We start from the raw sequence: 17775 nt of genomic DNA on the forward strand, positions 1-17775 counted from the left end.
ATAATTGCATTATTTTAGCTAAATTTCCTTTCCCCTTCTATTTAATGGAAATAAGGAGAGAGAAAATGTCATGGCGGCTACTGATACTGACCCTGTGCTGTGTGAGCACTGCGGCAAGATCGCCTTTATGGCATCTTACACTGCAACCCCTTGTGGGCTCCAGCAGACACTGAGCTTAAATGTTGTGTCTGAGGGTGTTTCCCCTGCACAGGGGAGATCAGGAGGGAGATTCCTTGGGCAGTGGAGTTAAATTGCACACTGAGGCCATAAACTCTGCAGCTTGCCACCGATAATTATTGTCTTTCCTGCCTATTGCCACCTCCCACACATGCAGTTGCTGTTAAGGCAAAAGGTCTTATTCTCCAAGCACAATGCGCTACAGAATGCATGTAATTTTCCACACCCCCCTCCCCCCACCGCCAGCTGAGCAAAAAGCAAAAGAAGAATTTAACGCAAAATGGAAGGCGCTTCCTTCCGCTCCCTACGCTGACCCAGCTCGGAACAAGCGACAGCTACGAAACTTTCGTATAATATTTACGTAATATGCCGCTTGGCCAGGTTTTTCCTCACAGTTCGTAGGTGGATTACATGATTGGCATTTTGCGCAGACGAATTTCGGGAATAGGGAGAGCGTTGTCTTCACACGCAAAAAGCCGACTCAGCTACCGGGAACTACGTAATTTTCGTACACTGTTCTCTTTAGGGTCGGTTTTCCGGCCTCGGTCTCGTGCGTACCCGGATTTCGAGAATAGGCGCAGCGGCATTCGCTCCCTTCCCCCGGCTATTCAGGGACGGAGTTTACGCAAAGTTCAAGCCGCCCTTAACGTAAGTAGAGCGGGCTGGGGCGGCGGCCGCCATTTTGTGCCGGGCGCCCGGAGGAAGCGGACGCTGTCTTGTCTCCGCGCCCGACGGGCCCTGACGCGAACCGAGCCGCTCTCGGCCCCGCGAACCAATCCCGACTGGATCTCTAGCCTCCCCGCTCCCTCCCCCGGGAAGTGAGGCGGCCAAGGGCGACTCCGCCGGGACACCAGTGCCGCCGCCGGCCGAGCCCCCCGCCCCGCGCCACCCCCAGCTCGCGCCGCTCGGTGCCCCCTCTGCGGGACAATGCGAGGCTTCGGAGACCGGGGCCGCGACCGTGACCGCGGCGGGTAAGAGGCGGGGGGTGCGGAAGCCCGAGGCGGAGAAGCCAGGCGAGGCCCCAAGACTTGGGTGGGGGGAGCTCGGTCCCCGGCGGGAGGGGGCCTAGGTCAGGGCCTCGGAGGCAGGGTCACGTTCTAGGGCCACGGGGAGGGCTGGGTCCAGGGCTAGGCGGGGTCCGGGCCTGTGAGGAGCCGAGTGACGGGCTGGGAACCCGGAGCTGGTTGTGCCCCCGGGGGGGGGGGAGGAGCCCGGTGGGGTCCCTGGGGTGGAAAGTGAGGGGCCCTGAGTAGCCACAAGGTCTGGAAGGAGTCGCCTCCGCACACCGTTGTTCCTGCTCTGCAGTGTCTGGTGCGAGGAGACAGGGAAGTTTCTCCTGTGGCTGGCAGGATACTCCTGACCGGCCCCTAGGTCTGATTTCATGGCCTTTAGGAGTGAGGGCTTTTACTCTGCTTTTCCTTCCTCCACACTGTTCCCGCTTTGAGCCATAAGGATCCCTCTCCCTCCAGCTGCTAACCTCGCTTTAGAAACCTTTGCTCACCATGGACGACACACACAACTTGTAGGGTGGGCTGGACCTGACCACTTCTTTGAATGTTATTACCATTAAAATGACCAGAAAGATTGCTATTAAATAACAATGCATATCTCTTTGGTATTCCCAGCCCCTGTTGATTGTGAGAGTGGAAACAGAGGTGAAAGTTGAACGTGGGACCATTGTGTAGTAGCAGAGCCCTGATCCCAGAGACCATGGCCCTGGATTAAGCCTCAGGAGTGTGTCCAGGATTGAGAAAAAGAAATCCGCAATCAAACAGAGTCTTCCATATTGCTGTGCAAAGACCTGACAATTTAGTTCTCTGCTCCTTTTATTGTTCTCAATATCACTCATCATGGGGCTTCATTCAGTTTAGGAGAATCTGGTTCAGTTGAGCTCTGATTTTTGGGAGCAAAACAAAAGTATAAGAAACTGTCCAATATCAAAAAATGTTTGATAGAAAATATATGAATGCTCCAGAGTTGTTGTTGTTTTTCCTAGTAGAAGGAGATTAAGAAATGGCAGTACCCCAAGTTTTTCCTAAAAAAGACAAGTAGTGAAGATTAAAAAGGAGGAATCGGGCCCTGAGAGAGAGCAAACAATAAAATATGCTCGCTGCTATTCATGTTCTTTCTTTGATGATTTTTGAATCAGGAAAAGTTCCTGCTTGTCATATTTAAATTTATTTCCCTTTTAACTCCAGGCGAAATGCAAGAATGTTTTCCTTGCACATGGAAGTGCTTGTTAACATTCTTTCCTAGTAGAACAGGGGAAGCCAAAAGTTCCACTCTAATTTTATATTCACATCCTACATATATACAAACAACCCCCTTATGAAATAAAAAGATCCTTTTAATTGTATTGCAGAGAAGAGGGTCCCACTGTACACAGATACTTAAAGGGTCACTATCCAAATTTTAAGGCATCAGCATTTGACCTGCCTTGACATTTACATGATGTCATTTGGGGTAAAGAGATGTTTCCTTTAAAGAACTTTGCTTTCAGATTTTAAGCCATCATTGATGTAGAACCTACAGAAGCACAGTACTTTGTTCTCTTTAGAATTTTGCTGACATTGTTGATACACCTTGCGTCATCAAGATGTGTTATAACAGGGCTTAGAGTGACCACAGGAGAGGTAATTTAAAATCTTATTTCATCTCCATGGTAAATGAAGGGGTGTGTGACAGTGTGGGATTCACTCCTGTGGTGCCTCAGGGAATAACCATTTCTAGCCTTCCGTGTCCCACTCCCGCTGGCCCCCATATCCCTTCCAGGACCTGCTGCCCCTTGTCTTTGGGGTGCTGCCCTCAGCAATACCCCCGTAGTCTCAGGGTCTTCCCACCTAGGGGAACCCACAGCCCTCTATCCCCACCTTGCCTCAGTCATGGGCTACTGCCAGTCACCATCTAGCCCCCCCCCGCTGCACCCCTCCCCTCCCCACTGGGGCAGACTGCAGTGTAAAAGCCACTCATCATAGGCAAGGGGGAGGGTTGGACCTGCTGCCTCTGCCTACCCTTGGGCTGCCCCGTGGAACCTCAGTACCTATTTGGCCTTATACTAGGCCTGCAGCCTGGGGGGTTTCCAGGCTGGAGCTCCCCAGCTGCTCTGGCCTTCCCCTAGCCTTGCTCCACCTCAAGTACTCATATACACTCCCCAGCAGCCAGGCCCCTCCCTCTCAAAGGCTAGGGAGAGTGTCTTTCTGGCTTCTGGCCCCAGCCCTCTTGTATGGGCCAGTTGGGCCCTCATTAAGCCAGCTATGGCCTGACTGGGACGTGTTCCCAGCCAAGGCTGCTTTCCCCAATCAGCCCTGCTTTTCCTGTCACAGCCCTTTATTGAGCTGCTTCATGCCCTTCCAGGCTTTAGCAGTGTGACTACCCTGCTACAGGGGGAGAAAAATATTTTAGTCAAATAGAAAAGGACAGATTTGGGAATGGGGAAACTACTTGACAATGGATCTTCTTAAAAAAAAAAAAGAAGTGTAGTTCACATAAAGGCATAAGTAATGGGCTTTGGCCCTGATCTTATTCCAAGTAATACTTTGCTTTGTTGCATATCTTTATGAACTGCTACAAAAAATCTCTCATAACTTAGTTTTCTGTCATATCAAAAACTGGGTGGCGTGTGTGTATAGCTATATTGTAAATTTGTTTTGATATCGAAAACTCTGTTTCTGGACAGTTATGTACCAGAACCGCAGCACATGATGACTTTTTTTGAAAAAATCATTTCTGAGATGTAAAACAATGTTTCTAATGATCGCAGTCATCAAAAATTGCATGGTGATATTTGAAAGGTAATTGGGTACTCCACCAGTGTGCTGGATAAACGCCAGTTGGATGTTTACATTCTGTTTACTGTTCATTCCTGTTGTAGGGCAAACTAGATATGGAATTTTTCTTTGCTGCTTGTCATCTACAACTCATTCAGGACTTTTTAGTACTGGGATGGTACAGTTTTACTTTGGCACTTGAATAAGCTGCTGCTGCAGTCAGTTCTGGAGATGGCTGAATTTCATTACTGGTGAAGCGATCACTGAATATCTAAGACCAAGTTGGACTCAGTCACTTCTGAATCAGGGAAAATGAAATAACTCTATGCAAGTAAATAGAACTACTCTGGATTTACACCAGTTACCTCAGGATCAGTGAATGAATTATGATACATATTGGGGTATTATAAATGCTAAAAGACTCACATTTTGGAAGGCCAGTTTGAAGCTGTATTGTGTGTAAGCAAAGCAACATGGAACTGAAATTCTGCAAACTGCATCATGTTTTTGTGTATTGATGGCAGTAAAGCAAGCAATGTCGAAATATACAAGGCTCCGAATTTGCAAGCATTCATGCATATATTTAATTTTTACTCACCTATGTAGTTCTATTGCCTTCGTCAGAAAAATTACTCAGGTACACACCTTCAGGTTCTAAATTAGCATAGTCTGAAGAATGTATTCAATGATTGTGAAATGCTCCTGTAACTACTAACTTGCACTGACAGTCCTAAGAAGTCATAAAAGATTCAAATCACTGTTTAATTACTTTTATTTGTTAAATATGATAAAAGTAAATAAGCAGCCATTTTAGCAATCTAATACGGAATAGAACTACATTTACAGAAAGGAGAAAAGGGCTGTCAAGACTGCAGTTTAACCAACTTTTTTGAACCTGTAACTTAAGTGTTTTAACCAGCATCAAATTAACTATAAATCTGCTTTGCCTTCTACAAGTGTAATCCCGTTTCCTGTTCTGCTTTCTCTGAGTTCTACTCTGTATTGTCACTCTTAACTTCTCTTGGGAAATAACTTTCAGAGGACAGTTACTTAACATTTAAAACATTTCCTTGCCAATATTACAAATAAAATCATGGATTATTAAAACAAAAGCACTTAAAACTAATTTAGTTTTGACCAGAGTGTAAATTTTTATATTTTTTTCTCAGCTTGGATAAGGTAAACCTTTTTTGTTGATAGCTTCTAGTTAGTTTCATTTTCTGGTACTCATGTATTAGCATAGTGTTCTGTTGTTTCGATGGAAATACTGCAGGAGTATTCAACTGGAGTTTTAAAAAAACGCTCTTTCTTGCCTTCAGATTTTTCAAAAGCTTATTCCTTATCATACCTAAAGTTAGAATAGTGTTTGACCTTACACTATTTAAAATAGCAGCTTCTATTGAAATCTGGCACAATAGTGAAACAATAACAGGTTTTTCTAAGAACTGTTTAAAAGATATAATTATAGATGTTTACTTAACAGTACAACAGCTAAACACTTCATGCCAATCTGTGCTTCAGTTTTCAATACTTCCCAGCTGTGTTGTAGGCCAGAAAAACCATGTTTATTCTCCTTTGGATAAATGAATAATTACATGTAAATCCCCACCTCTTTTAAAAATAAATAAAAATTAAAAGCAGGGTAAAGTGTATTCCTTATGTAGCGGATAACTGTAATACCTGGCAGAGCTACTCAGAAATTAGTAAAGAATAAAAACTGACATTTCATTTTCTCTTGAGACTTTCTCAGAAGTGTCTGAGAAATGGGACTCAGTTTTTTCCCCCCCATCCAAACACTTCTACTGTGACCCTGGTAAAAATTGTGGCTGCTTTGTAATGGCTTCAGATCTGCCTAGCAAAAACTCTGATACTGACGTCAGCTTTTTTCTGTGCTTTATTTGTACATTGACTGGGGCATATTGTTGAGGAGGGAAAGAAAAGGTGAAAGAGGAATGGTGAAATAGTTACTTTTAATGTAGAATCTAACATTATCATTGGAGGAGTGGTAATTGGATGATAGACTTCACTGAAGGGAGCAAGAGTACTGAAGACCTTCCCAACCTTTGTGGCTAACAGTATTTTAAGGCATTTTCAAAGTAACTAAAACGTCAGTATTTGTTTTCACTTAGATAACCATGAAAGCTTCTGAGGAATCTACAAATACCAGAGCTGTGAAATCCTTTTATAAATTGTTTTTTTTAAAAATCTTATGTTACCCCCAGGTTTGGTAGTCCTCTACCCCCAAAGAAATTTGGTAATCCAGGGGAGCGTCTACGCAAAAAGAAGTGGGACCTGAATGAGCTGCCCAAATTTGAGAAGAACTTTTATGTGGAGCATCCAGAAGTGGCCAGGCTAACCCCCGTAAGTTTCCTTCTCCTGTCCTTTCCATTTTCAGTGCACCAGAGAATCTTTAAAAGTGGGAAAACTGGGGCCGTGCAGACTATATTCGGGTGCTTGCTCACATCCATTCCAATGTAGGTGTGTGCTCGCCCCGAGCACTGCCACTGGAAATTTTTTCCCTTGGTGGTATCTGTTGGGTTGGTGCTGGTGCCCCCTGAAGTCATGCGCTTGTCATTCCAGTGTAAAGGTTCTGCTGACCTGCAACTCCCTTAGTTCCTTTTTATTGCCCATCACGGTCACTGGAACTTCAGCTTGTTCTTGATTTTTCCACAATTTCTCCTCTCCGTGTACTTTGATTGTAATAGTTATCTTTATTCATATTAGTTACGTTTCAGTTGTTAAGTTACTTAGTTTAGCAACCCTGATCAGCAGAGCTAGTCCTTCCTGGCACCAGGGAATGCCTTGTGCTTTGTGCCACAAACCGAAGCCTGTCAGTGACCCCCGTTCCAGCTCCCTTAAGTGCCTGGGGGAAGCTCACATGTGGGAGCACTTCAAAATCTGCAGTCACTTCAAGCCGTGCACTAAAGAAGAAACGGACACCAGGCTTAGGTTCCTCCTTGGAGGTAGCACTTTGCCCTCCTTCAGAGCCTAGTCACTCGGACTTGGCACCGAGTACTTCAGCCTCGATAAGAAGCACCCTGGCTTCTGTTAGGAAGACTCAGGACCATTCCACGCTTCTGGCACTGAAAAAGGATGCTTCTGCTTCTCGGGACTCCCAGCACCATCCGTCATCCTAGGTGCCAAAGAACATCACTCTGCCAAGGAACTTACGGCATCGTTCTCCATTGCCAGTGCTGAGAAAGAAACAGAAGACGATGGACAGTGCAATCCCTAACTCCGAAGTCCACGAGGCAAAGAGACACTAACAGAGTGTGACCCATGCTGGGCCACTCTGAGACCCCTGCAATTCATTTGATGCTGTTGACTTTGGCTTCAGAATGGGCACCTTTGAGGCTGGCACTGATGGACTCTCCGCCATACGATAACCATCGGAGCTCTGCTGCCCTGGCAATACCGTCTGAGCCAGAGATGGTCAAGAGGTATCTCTCCTGGTACCACCATCCTCTGCTGTATGGGAGATGTCAGTGGCGGCAAGAGCTCCCATGGTACCAAGGCCCCAGGTGTCATCATAAGGGAAACCAGTCATCCTGGGGCCTTGGTGTCTCCTCCCTCCTGGCACTGTTTGCCAGTAGCAGTCGGCACAACTCCACTCTGGTTGCCTGGAAGGGAATCCTTGGAGATGGACTTGGAGGTGGAGTCATACATCTCCTGCAGAAAGCCGGCACCAACACTTTAGCCCACCTCACCTGATGGCAGACCTGGACCAGGGCATCCCTCCCGCGGTTTGGCCACTGTGATGGCCATTCTGGAACCCCTGGGCTTTTCCTCCAATCTAGGGTTCATAGTCCATAAGGTCTTACTCCATTGTATCAGACTCTAGAGCACCCCCAGTAGCCTCCTAGGAGCAGGACCCAGATATTGGTACCTAGCCTGAGGCTGAATATCAAGACCTGGCACCATGAGACCCGTCCTGTGCTGAGAGCAAGGAGCACTGTTCTCTGCATGCGCAGGTTTTTTCTTTCTCCTCTACAGATGTGGTGGTGACAGGAATGGACATTGTGTCCTCCCAGGTTGATTACAGGGCGCATAAGTAGCTCCTCAAAAAAACAGCACAAAACCTGTGGATCCAGGTAGAGGAGATAAAGGAGTCCTCCCATGCTCTGGTGGATATTCTAGCTGCATCAGGCCCCTCAAGAGTGACTTTTCCCTTCAGTGAGGCTACTATGCACTCCATCAAGGCCTTATGGTAGACCACAGCATCCCTTTAGCTGATGGCACAAAGGATGGAGTAAAAGTACTTTTTTCTGGCTAAAGAGTTTGAACTCTTGGGCACTCATCTACCACCAGGCTCATTGGTATAGTGTCAGCAGCCAATGAGCAGGAGTAACAGGGTCAGCAAGGTCTAAGGCCACGGTTGCCAAAAAAAAATAGACCTTTTTGACAGGTTTATTCAGCTGGCAGCCTCCAGCTCAGGGTTGCAAATCAGCAAGCGCTCCTGAACAACTGTGGTTTTAATTTTTGGGACTGTGTGCCAAAACGTAAAGAATTACTACTGTAGGAGTCCAGATGCGAATTTGCAGCCCTAGTTGAGGAAAGATCAGTGCAAGGGTGTCCCTGCAGGATGCCTTGGATGTGGCAGACTCTGCAGCCTGATCCACGATCTCAGTGGTGGCAGTGTGGAGAAACTCCTGGCTTCAGTCCTCAGGCCTACACCATGAGATGCAGCAGACATTGCAGGACCTCCCTTTCCAGGATACATCTCTCTTTTTGGAGTGGGCAGACTCCAAACTGCACAGCCTCAAGGACATCAGAGCCACGCTGAAGTCCCTAGGACTGCGTACTCCAGCTCCTTCTAGGTAATACTTCAAGCCCCAACCAGCTGCTGGTTTCTTCCAGGCACCTGCCCAGTCAGATTATAGTAAGAGAGAGGAGAAGGGGCTATCGGAGAAGACCTCTGCCCCAGTCTTCGTTTGTGCTGGGGGGAGAGGGAGGGGGACACCTGACAGGGTCTAAACAGGCTTTTTGATAGGACACTTGGGGACGACGTACTGGGAAAATGCATGGAGCCAATTTTCTAATTTTTTTGTGAACCGATTGTCCCTCTTCTATCAGGCTGGGCCCGTATTACTTTGGATCTCAGGGTGCTACGCACAATAGCACTGGGACACACCCTTCAGTTCAGTTGTTCCCCTCCTTCCAACCCCGTCTCCCTGTTCCTCTTCAGGGACCCTTCTCACAAACAGCTTCTAACCCAAGAGGTGCAGTTGCTCCCAAGAGTGAGAGCAGTGGAGGAGGTTCCACAGGAGTTAAGGGTCCGGCTTCTCTACTCCCATTATTCCCTAGTCCCTACAGCCAGCGGCAGTCTCAGACCAATTCTGGACTTGTGAAACCACAACAGATCTATGAAAAAGCTTAAGTTCCACATGGTTTCCTTGGCCTCCATCATCCTCTCTCTGGATCCAGGGCATTGGTATGCTGTGCTTGATTTGAAGGATGCTTTCTTTCATATTTCAGTCTTTCAGAGACACAAGGTTCCTCAGATTTACTGTGAACCGTGTGCTTTTGTTCAGCCTATCAGTTGTCCCTCAGATGTTAATGAAGTGCATGGCAGTTATGGCAGCCTTCCTGAGAGGAGACAAGGGGTTCAGGTCTACCCTTACCTCGATGACTGGCTGATCAAAGATCAGACCTTGCCTAGGTGGAATCCAATGTAAAGTTAATACAGTCAACATTCCAGGACTTAGGTCTGCTAATAAATGTGCAGAAGTCTACTCTCTCCCTGGTTCAGAGAATAGAATTCATCGGGGCGATCCTCAGCTTGGTCCCAGCCAAAGCTTTCCTCCCGGAAGCTCGATTCCCAGCAATAGGGATGCTTATAGCGAACCTCAAAAATTACCACAGCATCTCTTCAGGCATGAATTCAGTGGGCCGACACCACGTAGACACAGTCATCACACTTCCCTCATCAGTGATCACTTCCCTTCTTTGGTGGTTGGACCCACCGGCAATGTTTGCAGGAGTCCTATATTCAGGACCCCAACCATCAGTGTGTCTCATCACAGATGCTTCTTGGATGAGCTTAGGAGCTCACTTAGGGTCCCTCAGAACCTCTGGTCTCCAGAAGAGCTCTCACTACATGTCATCAGGGAACTTTTGCCTGGGCTGCCAAGCGTTCCAACCCCACATGGCGGGCAGGTGCATGTCAGTTCTCACAAACAACACAACGGTGATGTTCTTTATCAACAGGCAGGGTGGAGCACACTCCTCTCACCTGTGCCAAGAAGTACTTTGCTTGTGGGAATTCTGCATCGCCCACTCAATCCACTTCGAAGCCGCCTATTTCCCGGAGTCGCAGAACAAGTTAGTGGACTACCACAGCTAATCTTTCTCCAACCATCACAAGTGGTCCATCCATCCAGATGATGTGAAAGGCATTTTCCAGAAGTGGGGGCACTCTCCAGGTAGATCTGTTGATGATGAAGCACAGCAGGAAGTGTCTCCAGTTCTGCTTCTTCATGGTTCACAGTCCGCAGTGGCTTGCAGATGCCTCTCTTCTCCCTTGGATGGCCTATCTTTTTTTTCCTGTACATTCCCTTCCTTTCCTCTCATACACGAGGCCTTGCTGTGGGTCAGAAGGGACAAAGAGTGTCTCATCCTGATAGTCCTGGCTTGGCCATGTCTGCACTGGTTCACCACACTTCTAGACCTTTTGGTTGAAATGCCAATCCGTCTGCCAGACCTGATCTTCCAGGACCATGGCCGTCTATGTCATCCAAACCTCGAGTCCATTCATCTCATGGCTTGAAAGCGCTATGGCTGAACCGCACAGAGCTCAGGGCTGGATTGCAAGATGCTTTTAGGGAGCAGAAAATCCTCCACTAGAACCACTTACCTGGCAGAGTGGAAAAGATTCTTGATCTGGCCTACGAAGAAAGGTGCTGTACCTACACAGTTAACACTACATTCATTCTAGATTACTTGCTGCACTTGAAACAGGAAAGCCTAACCGTGTCATCTATTAGCGTCCATTTAGCTGCATTCTTGGCCTTTCACCCATGGATGAACAGCTGTTCCGTTTTCTCAAACTCCATTTGCAGTTGGTTTCTTAAGGGCTTTGAGAAATTGTGTGGCAACCAATGCCTCCCTGGGATCTCAACTTGGAGTTGGCAAGGCTAACAGAACCCACATTTGAACCATTGGCAACATGCTCTCTGCTGTACCTGTTCTGGAAGGTGGCCTTCCTGGTAGACATTACTTCTGCCAGGAGGGTCTCAGAGATCCTGGCCCTCACTTCAGAACCACCCCGTATGATAATCTTCAAGGGCAAGGTCCAGTTTTGTCTGCATCCGGCCTTCCTCCATAAGATGGTTTCACAGTTCCATAGTAACTGTGATATCTTCCTACTGGTCTCCGAAACCTCATGCCAACAGGGAGGAACAGAGGCTCTACTTGCTGGACATCAGGCGTGCGCTAGCCTTCTGCGTAGAAAGGACTACATGATTTTGGAAATCTATTCAGCTATTTGTTGCTATTGGACACAGGATGAAAGATCTTCCAGTCTCAGCATAGAGAATTTCATCATGCATCACCTCCTGTATCTGCACGTGCTATGATGTGGCCCTACTCCTCCTGACCTGGTAGTGCATTCCACAGGGTCCCAGGCATTTTTGGCACTATTTATGGCTCAAGTTCCTATCCAGGACGCTTGTAGAGTGGCATCGTGGTCATCCGTTCACACTTTTGCATCTCACTACACCATCACTCAACAGGCTAGAGATGGTGCCTGGTTTGGCCCAGTGTTATTACAGTCAGCATGTTACAGAGCACACAAAGAAGAAAAAATAGTTACTAAGCTTGCATAACTATTCTTTGAGGTGTGTTGTTCATGTCCATTCCGACCCACCCTTCTCCCCGCCTGTCCCTCTGTTGGAGTTAGCCAGCAAGAAGGAACGGGGGGGGAGGGAGGGGATCAGCAGGACCCTTTATACCAGCCTTTTTCATCTGTCCTGTGTGCTTCTGAATTTCCTTTTCCCCATTGTTAGATTGGATTTTAAATATAAGACTTGAATTTAATTATTTTCTAATCCATCATCTCCTTGCTTGACCTGTCTGGTTCCATTAGTGAGGCATATCTGATGCCATGATTTGTTGTTGTTGGATATGAGCTACATTGTTGCAAGCCCTACATCAGGAAAGTTTTTGAACAAACTAAACACTTGAAGTAAAACAGAACAGTTTGTTTGAATCAGAGATGCTGCTGCTAATGGATGAGAAATTTTAGGAACAGTCCTTTGCCCTTTTCATAATTTATTTTAATCCTGTCTTCCTATTTTTTTCCCTTTAGACCCCCCTTCCCCCATATACAGAAAATAAAAGGTGTTTAATAAACTTAATTATCTTTTTAATCACCTTTCTTGACAAATTCCATACACTCTTCATAGGAAATAGTTCTTTGAGCATATGTTCATATAGGTGCTCAACTGTAGGATGCATACACCTGTGTGCTCAGTCTGAAGATTGAATCAGCAAGATCTTCATCTTCACACTATACAGCCTCGTACCTCAAGCGAGGGTATGGAGGGAAGCACAGATCTGCCATTGCTGCAGTTCCTTCTCAGACACATGCAGCTCAAGACAGCAAATGCATGTCCACTGCTTCTTAGAAGCTCTTTCCAGCCTGTATTGTACTTGTTTATTTCCTCTTACTTTGCACAAGATTGTGCTTTGGAGGGAGGGGGATTCCACCATCTCAGTTTCCTGGGAACATTTCCTTGCCCTTTCTCTTCAACCTAGTTTCTGAGGTATGCCAAAGGGCTCCAGAATTCAAATCCTGCCAGACCTGCAATACATTTTTCCCTCAAAGGCAAAAGGTTTTCTAGCTGTCTTCAGTGACCCAGAGACTCTCATGTCCCATCCAAGTGCAAAATTTGCACTGGGTTTAAGAACAGGTTTCACAAAGAAATGTTCTTGAAATCAGGGGAGTTTGTTATGCATGCCAGCGTTTTTTTCCACAACATTCAGGGTCATGCTGCTAGAGTAATGGATGGACAGCAGGGTGGATGTGTACTATATAAATCGGAGGGGGGGCAAAATCCCAGTCTTTGTGTATGGAATTACTAAAACTATGGAACTGATGCATTGCCTGCCACATAGAGATCTCCACAGGACCATGTGTGGGAGCTCAATAATCTGATCTGCCACAGCATCTGTGAAGCATAGGGCCCCCCATAGTGGATCTCTTTGCAATCCTGACCAGTATGAAATGCCAAATCTTCTGCTCCAAAATGGGATGCAGTTGCAGCTCTTTAGGGGAGAACCATTCTAGTCCCCTGGTCCTGTGTTGTTCTCTGTGCCTACCCTCCAGCACCTCTAATCCCCAGCACTTTAGTCAAATTGAGGCAAGAGCAAGTGAGGTCTTCTTAATAGTACTGTCTTGGCCCAGACAAGTGTGGTACTAATATCTACTCCACTTTTCTGGAGGAATATCTCAACACCTCCCTCTCAGATGGGAGCTCTTGACATCCCAACTGTGTTTATCTGAACTTCAAGGCTTGACTCTCAATGGGTCTCAAATTTTAGAATGAGACTATGTGGTTTAGGTCCAGGCTGTACTTTTGAATAGTAGGAAGCCTTCTACATGTAAGACATACCTGCAGAAGTGGAAATGCTTCCTTTCCTGGTGTTCCTGTCACTCCATATCCATTTCAGAAGCTACTCGCTCAAGGATACTTGGTTGCCTGTTAGAAATTACCATCTTTTTACCTGAGTTTTCTTTCAGGGTGCACCTAGCAGCTACTATGGCTTTCCATTTGCCTGTTGAAAGATTTTTTTTTTTTGTTTTTGCTCACCCTAGCGTGGCCAGATTCTTAAGGATCTGTCCAACTTTTCCTCGTATCTGGAACCCCACACCTCCTGAGGACCTTAACTTGGTCCTCAGTGCCTTAAACTCTCCTTTCCAACCTATGGCCACCTGCTCATTCCTTCTTCTCTCCGCCAAGACCTCATTCCTGGTAGCTTTTGTCTCAGCTGGAAGCTGATCTGCCATACACTGCCTTCTGTTGTGATAGGGTCATGTTATGTCCTCATCTTCATTTCCTGCTGAAGGTCAGGATATCAGTCTACTAGTATTCTTTCCCAAATCTCACCCCTTGAGGGAAGAGGCTTTCCACCATACATTTAGATGTGTTGAGCCCCCTCATCGTCTTATCTGGACAGGTCTAGATCCTTTAGAATGTCCCCATGGCTGCTAGTAACCTTCTCTGAAAGAATGAAAGGACAGTCTGCAGCCACTCAGACAATATTAAAGTGAGTTTCAGGTTATATCGTAGTTTGAGACTGTCAGGGTACAATTCCCACCTTCAGGTTACAGCCTGTTCCGTCAGGGCTCAATCTGCTTCTTTTGCCCTTCTCAAAGACATTCCTATCGTAAAAATTTGCAGGGCTGCAACCTGATCCTCAGTTCATGTGTTCTCCAAATGTTACGCTGTCCTACCTGTGTCCAAAATGAATGCATCCTTTGGCTACACAGTTCTCCAAATTGTCTTGGATCCACTTCCTCAGCATCCACTTCTTTGCTGAGTTACTGCTTGTGAGCCTCCTGTGGTGGAGCACCCATAGAGATATATATTTGGAGAAATTACTGACCTTTCAGTAACTTGAGTTCCTTGAGATGTTTTGTTCTTCTTCGAGTGCTTGCTCATATCCATTCCAATTAGGTGTGCGCGCGTCGCGTGCACGTTCGTCGGAGACTTTTTACCCTAGCAACACTCGGTGGGCCAGCAGGTCGCCCCCTGGAGTGGCGCCGGTATGGCGCCTGATATATACCCCTGCTGGCCCGCCCGCTCCTCAGTTCCTTCTTACCGCCCGTGTCGGTCGTTGGAACTGTGGAGCACGGCTAGCCGTTCTCCACCTCCCTAGTGTTTCACTCTTCTGCAGTCTAGTGTATATAGTTGAGTTATTACAGTAATAGTTCTAGTTATAAAGTTAAGTAAGTATAATTGTAAATAGTTATACTGAGAATCGGGGGTTCGCCCCTTTTTCCTCCCCGCAGTGCTGGGGCCCATGCCCGGTTCACCCGGCTTTAAGCCTTGTGCGGCCTGTCATCGGCCGATGCCAACAGGAGACCCGCACGACTCCTGCCTGAGGTGCCTAGGCGAGTCCCACCTTGTGGACAAGTGTCGGATCTGCAAGGCGTTCAAGCCCCGAACGAAGAAGGAGCGGGACAGTCGCCTGAAGCAGATCCTGATGGAGGCAGTGCTGACTCCCCCACCGTCGGCACTGACTCCGGCACCGGGACCAAGTGTCGCCTCCGCTCCGGACCGCCCGGCGCTGGCGAAGGCTCCAACTTTCCGCTCGGCACCGGCCCGGCACCCTAGCCGGCACCGCTCCCTCTCCCCGAGGAGCAAAAAGCACAGGGCTCCTGCGGTGCCTGCAACTGCACCACAGTCAGAGCGTGCCTCAAAACCTGACCGCCCGGCACCGTCATCCGCTGCGGCACCGAGCGTCGTCGCACCGTCGACTCCGGCCCCTCAGAGACGGTTGAGTCCGGTGCCCTTCAGCTCCCCAGTGAGGACAGGGGTCGAGCTGGTCGCGTCCTCCACGCTGGAGACCTTCTCAGCTGCACGCGACATCATCGCATTGACAGAGCCCGAGCTGCCCCAACCCCCGGCACCGCCGGTGCGGGTTATCCAATCGCTGGGCAAGCCCGCCATGGTACGGCCGCATTCGCTGGGTACTACCGGGCATCGGTCCCGTTCCAAATCGAGGGACCACTCCCAGCGTTGCTACTCGAGATCTAGACGCCGCTCTCAGTCCCGGGACCGCTACTTGCGGCACCGGTCGTACTCGCGGCACCGTTCAAGATCCCGGTCGCCGTCGTACTACTCTCGGCACCGGTCTAGATCGCGGCACCGACGTTCATACCGCAGCTGATCCCAGCACGGCAGTGGACGGCACCGGTCGACCTCTCGGCACCGAGCCGGTAGCAGGTCCCGGTCTAGATCACAGTACCGCCATGACTCCCGGTACCGTTCACTGGCACCGCGCAGCGACGTCGGGATGCGCAGAGGCCTGCCACAGTCATCGGCGGCTCCTTCATGGCCTTCGAGGCATTCGTCCGCTTCTTCCCATATGGACAGCGCCTCTTATGGGGGTTCGGATGTGCACACCCTCACGGACCAGGGTCCACCTCAATGGTCCTTTTGGACGCCCTGGGCATACCACCAAGCCCAGGGTGAACCTTCGGGACAAGCTCGCTCCAACCCATCGGAGCGTCGTGCACCAGAGGCCACAATCAGTCGCGCCCCCCCCCCTCCCCTCAGGTATGGAGGAAGACCTCACGGATACCCTGGGGCAGCAGGATGTCTGGGAAACGGAGGCCCCTCTGGACGAGGCTTCCGTGCAAGAACCACTCCTCCCTGGGATGTCTTCGTCCTCGTCCCCGGATGAGGTGGTAGCGGGCACATCTTCATCAGGGCCCCCCCCGATCGATCTCTGGGCACATCAGGACCTGCTGAGGCGAGTGGCCCAGAACATAAACCTTCCTGTAGAGGAAGTCCCGGAAGTAGAGAACCCGGTGGTAAGCATCCTCTCGGCGGAGGCACTGACCAGGGTAGCCCTCCCCTTCATTAAGTCGATCCAGGCGAAGGCGGACACCATCTGGCAGTCTCCGGTCTCCATTCCACCCACTGCCCACGGCGTGGAAAGGAAGTATATGGTACCATCCAAGGGGTATGAGTACCTTTATGTACACCCCGCTCCCTGCTCCTTGGTGGTACAGTCAGTCAACGAGCGGGAATGCCACGGCCAACAGGCTCCTGCACCAAAATCCAGGGAAGCCAGGCGCATGGACTTGCTGGGCCGTAAAATTTATTCTGCTGGAGGCCTTCAGCTCCGTGTGGTGAACCAGCAGGCCCTCCTGAGCCGTTACAGCCACAACACCTGGGAGGCTGTCGGCAAATTTACAGAGCTGCTCCCCCAGGACTCACGCCAGGAATTTTCATCTCTCCTGGAAGAGGGCAGGAGGGTCGCCAGAACCTCGCTACAGGCATCCTTAGATGCCGCAGATTCAGCAGCGAGGACTCTGGCGTCGGGCGTAGCCATGCGCCGTATATCGTGGCTGCAGTCTTCCGGACTACCGCCGGAGCTACAATACGCGATCTAGGACCTGCCATTCGACGGGCAGGGCCTCTTCTCTGAAAAGACGGATCCCAGGCTACAGAGCCTGAAGGATAACCGGGTCATCTTGCTTTCACTGGGAATGCACACGCCCCAGACTCAGAGAAGGCCATTCCGCCCCTACCATCAGCTCACTTACCCCCCACCTCGCCCCAGACAAGATTTCAACCGGAGGCAAGGCCGGCCAAATCGTAGACGGCAGTCAGGTCCTCAAAGGGGTAACACTTCCGGGTCCGAAAAGCCACCGCAGGGACCCAAGGCGAACTTTTGAAGGTGCGCCCGAGAGCAGCTTACCAATCCCCTCTCTGGATCCACTTCATTTCCTCAACGGCCTCTGCCACTTCCTACCGTCATGGTCCCAGCTGACTTCGGATCGTTGGGTCCTGAGCACGGTGCAGTTTGGTTACCATCTTCAGTTTGTTTCTCCACCCCCCTCCCATCCTCCCTACTCGTCCCTCTTCAGGGACCCCTCTCACAAGCAACTTATCGTCCAGGAGGTTCGCAAGCTCCTGTCCATTGGGGCTATAGAGGAGGTGCCAAGGGAGCTAAGGGGCAAGGGGTTTTATTCCCGGTACTTCTTAATCCCCAAGTCAAAAGGGGGCCTACGACCCATCCTGGACCTGCGAGGCCTGAACAAATTCATCAAAAAGTTCAAGTTCCGCATGGTAACCTTAGGAACCATCATCCCTTCCCT

The 17775-nt window shown here is 49.0% G+C and overlaps 1 protein-coding gene across 6 annotated transcripts in view; it reads left to right on the forward strand.

Annotated features, from left to right (window-relative positions):
* Positions 1 to 852: 852 nt before the first annotated feature.
* Positions 853 to 17775, forward strand: part of DDX17 (DEAD-box helicase 17) — a 37707-nt gene continuing 20784 nt past the window's right edge. For all 6 annotated transcript variants that reach the window (XR_007768428.1, XR_007768429.1, XM_050917206.1 and 3 more), the window contains exons 1-2: positions 853 to 1148; positions 6167 to 6305. Coding sequence is in view for 4 of the 6 variants with exons in the window: in XM_050917206.1 (XP_050773163.1) it covers positions 1105 to 1148; positions 6167 to 6305 (183 nt within the window). In the remaining 2 variants the exon portion in view is untranslated. The remainder of the gene's footprint in view (positions 1149 to 6166; positions 6306 to 17775) is intronic.

The sequence above is a fragment of the Gopherus flavomarginatus genome, chromosome 1 (assembly GCF_025201925.1).
Source record: "Gopherus flavomarginatus isolate rGopFla2 chromosome 1, rGopFla2.mat.asm, whole genome shotgun sequence".
In the NCBI taxonomy this organism is placed as follows: Eukaryota; Metazoa; Chordata; order Testudines; family Testudinidae; genus Gopherus; species Gopherus flavomarginatus.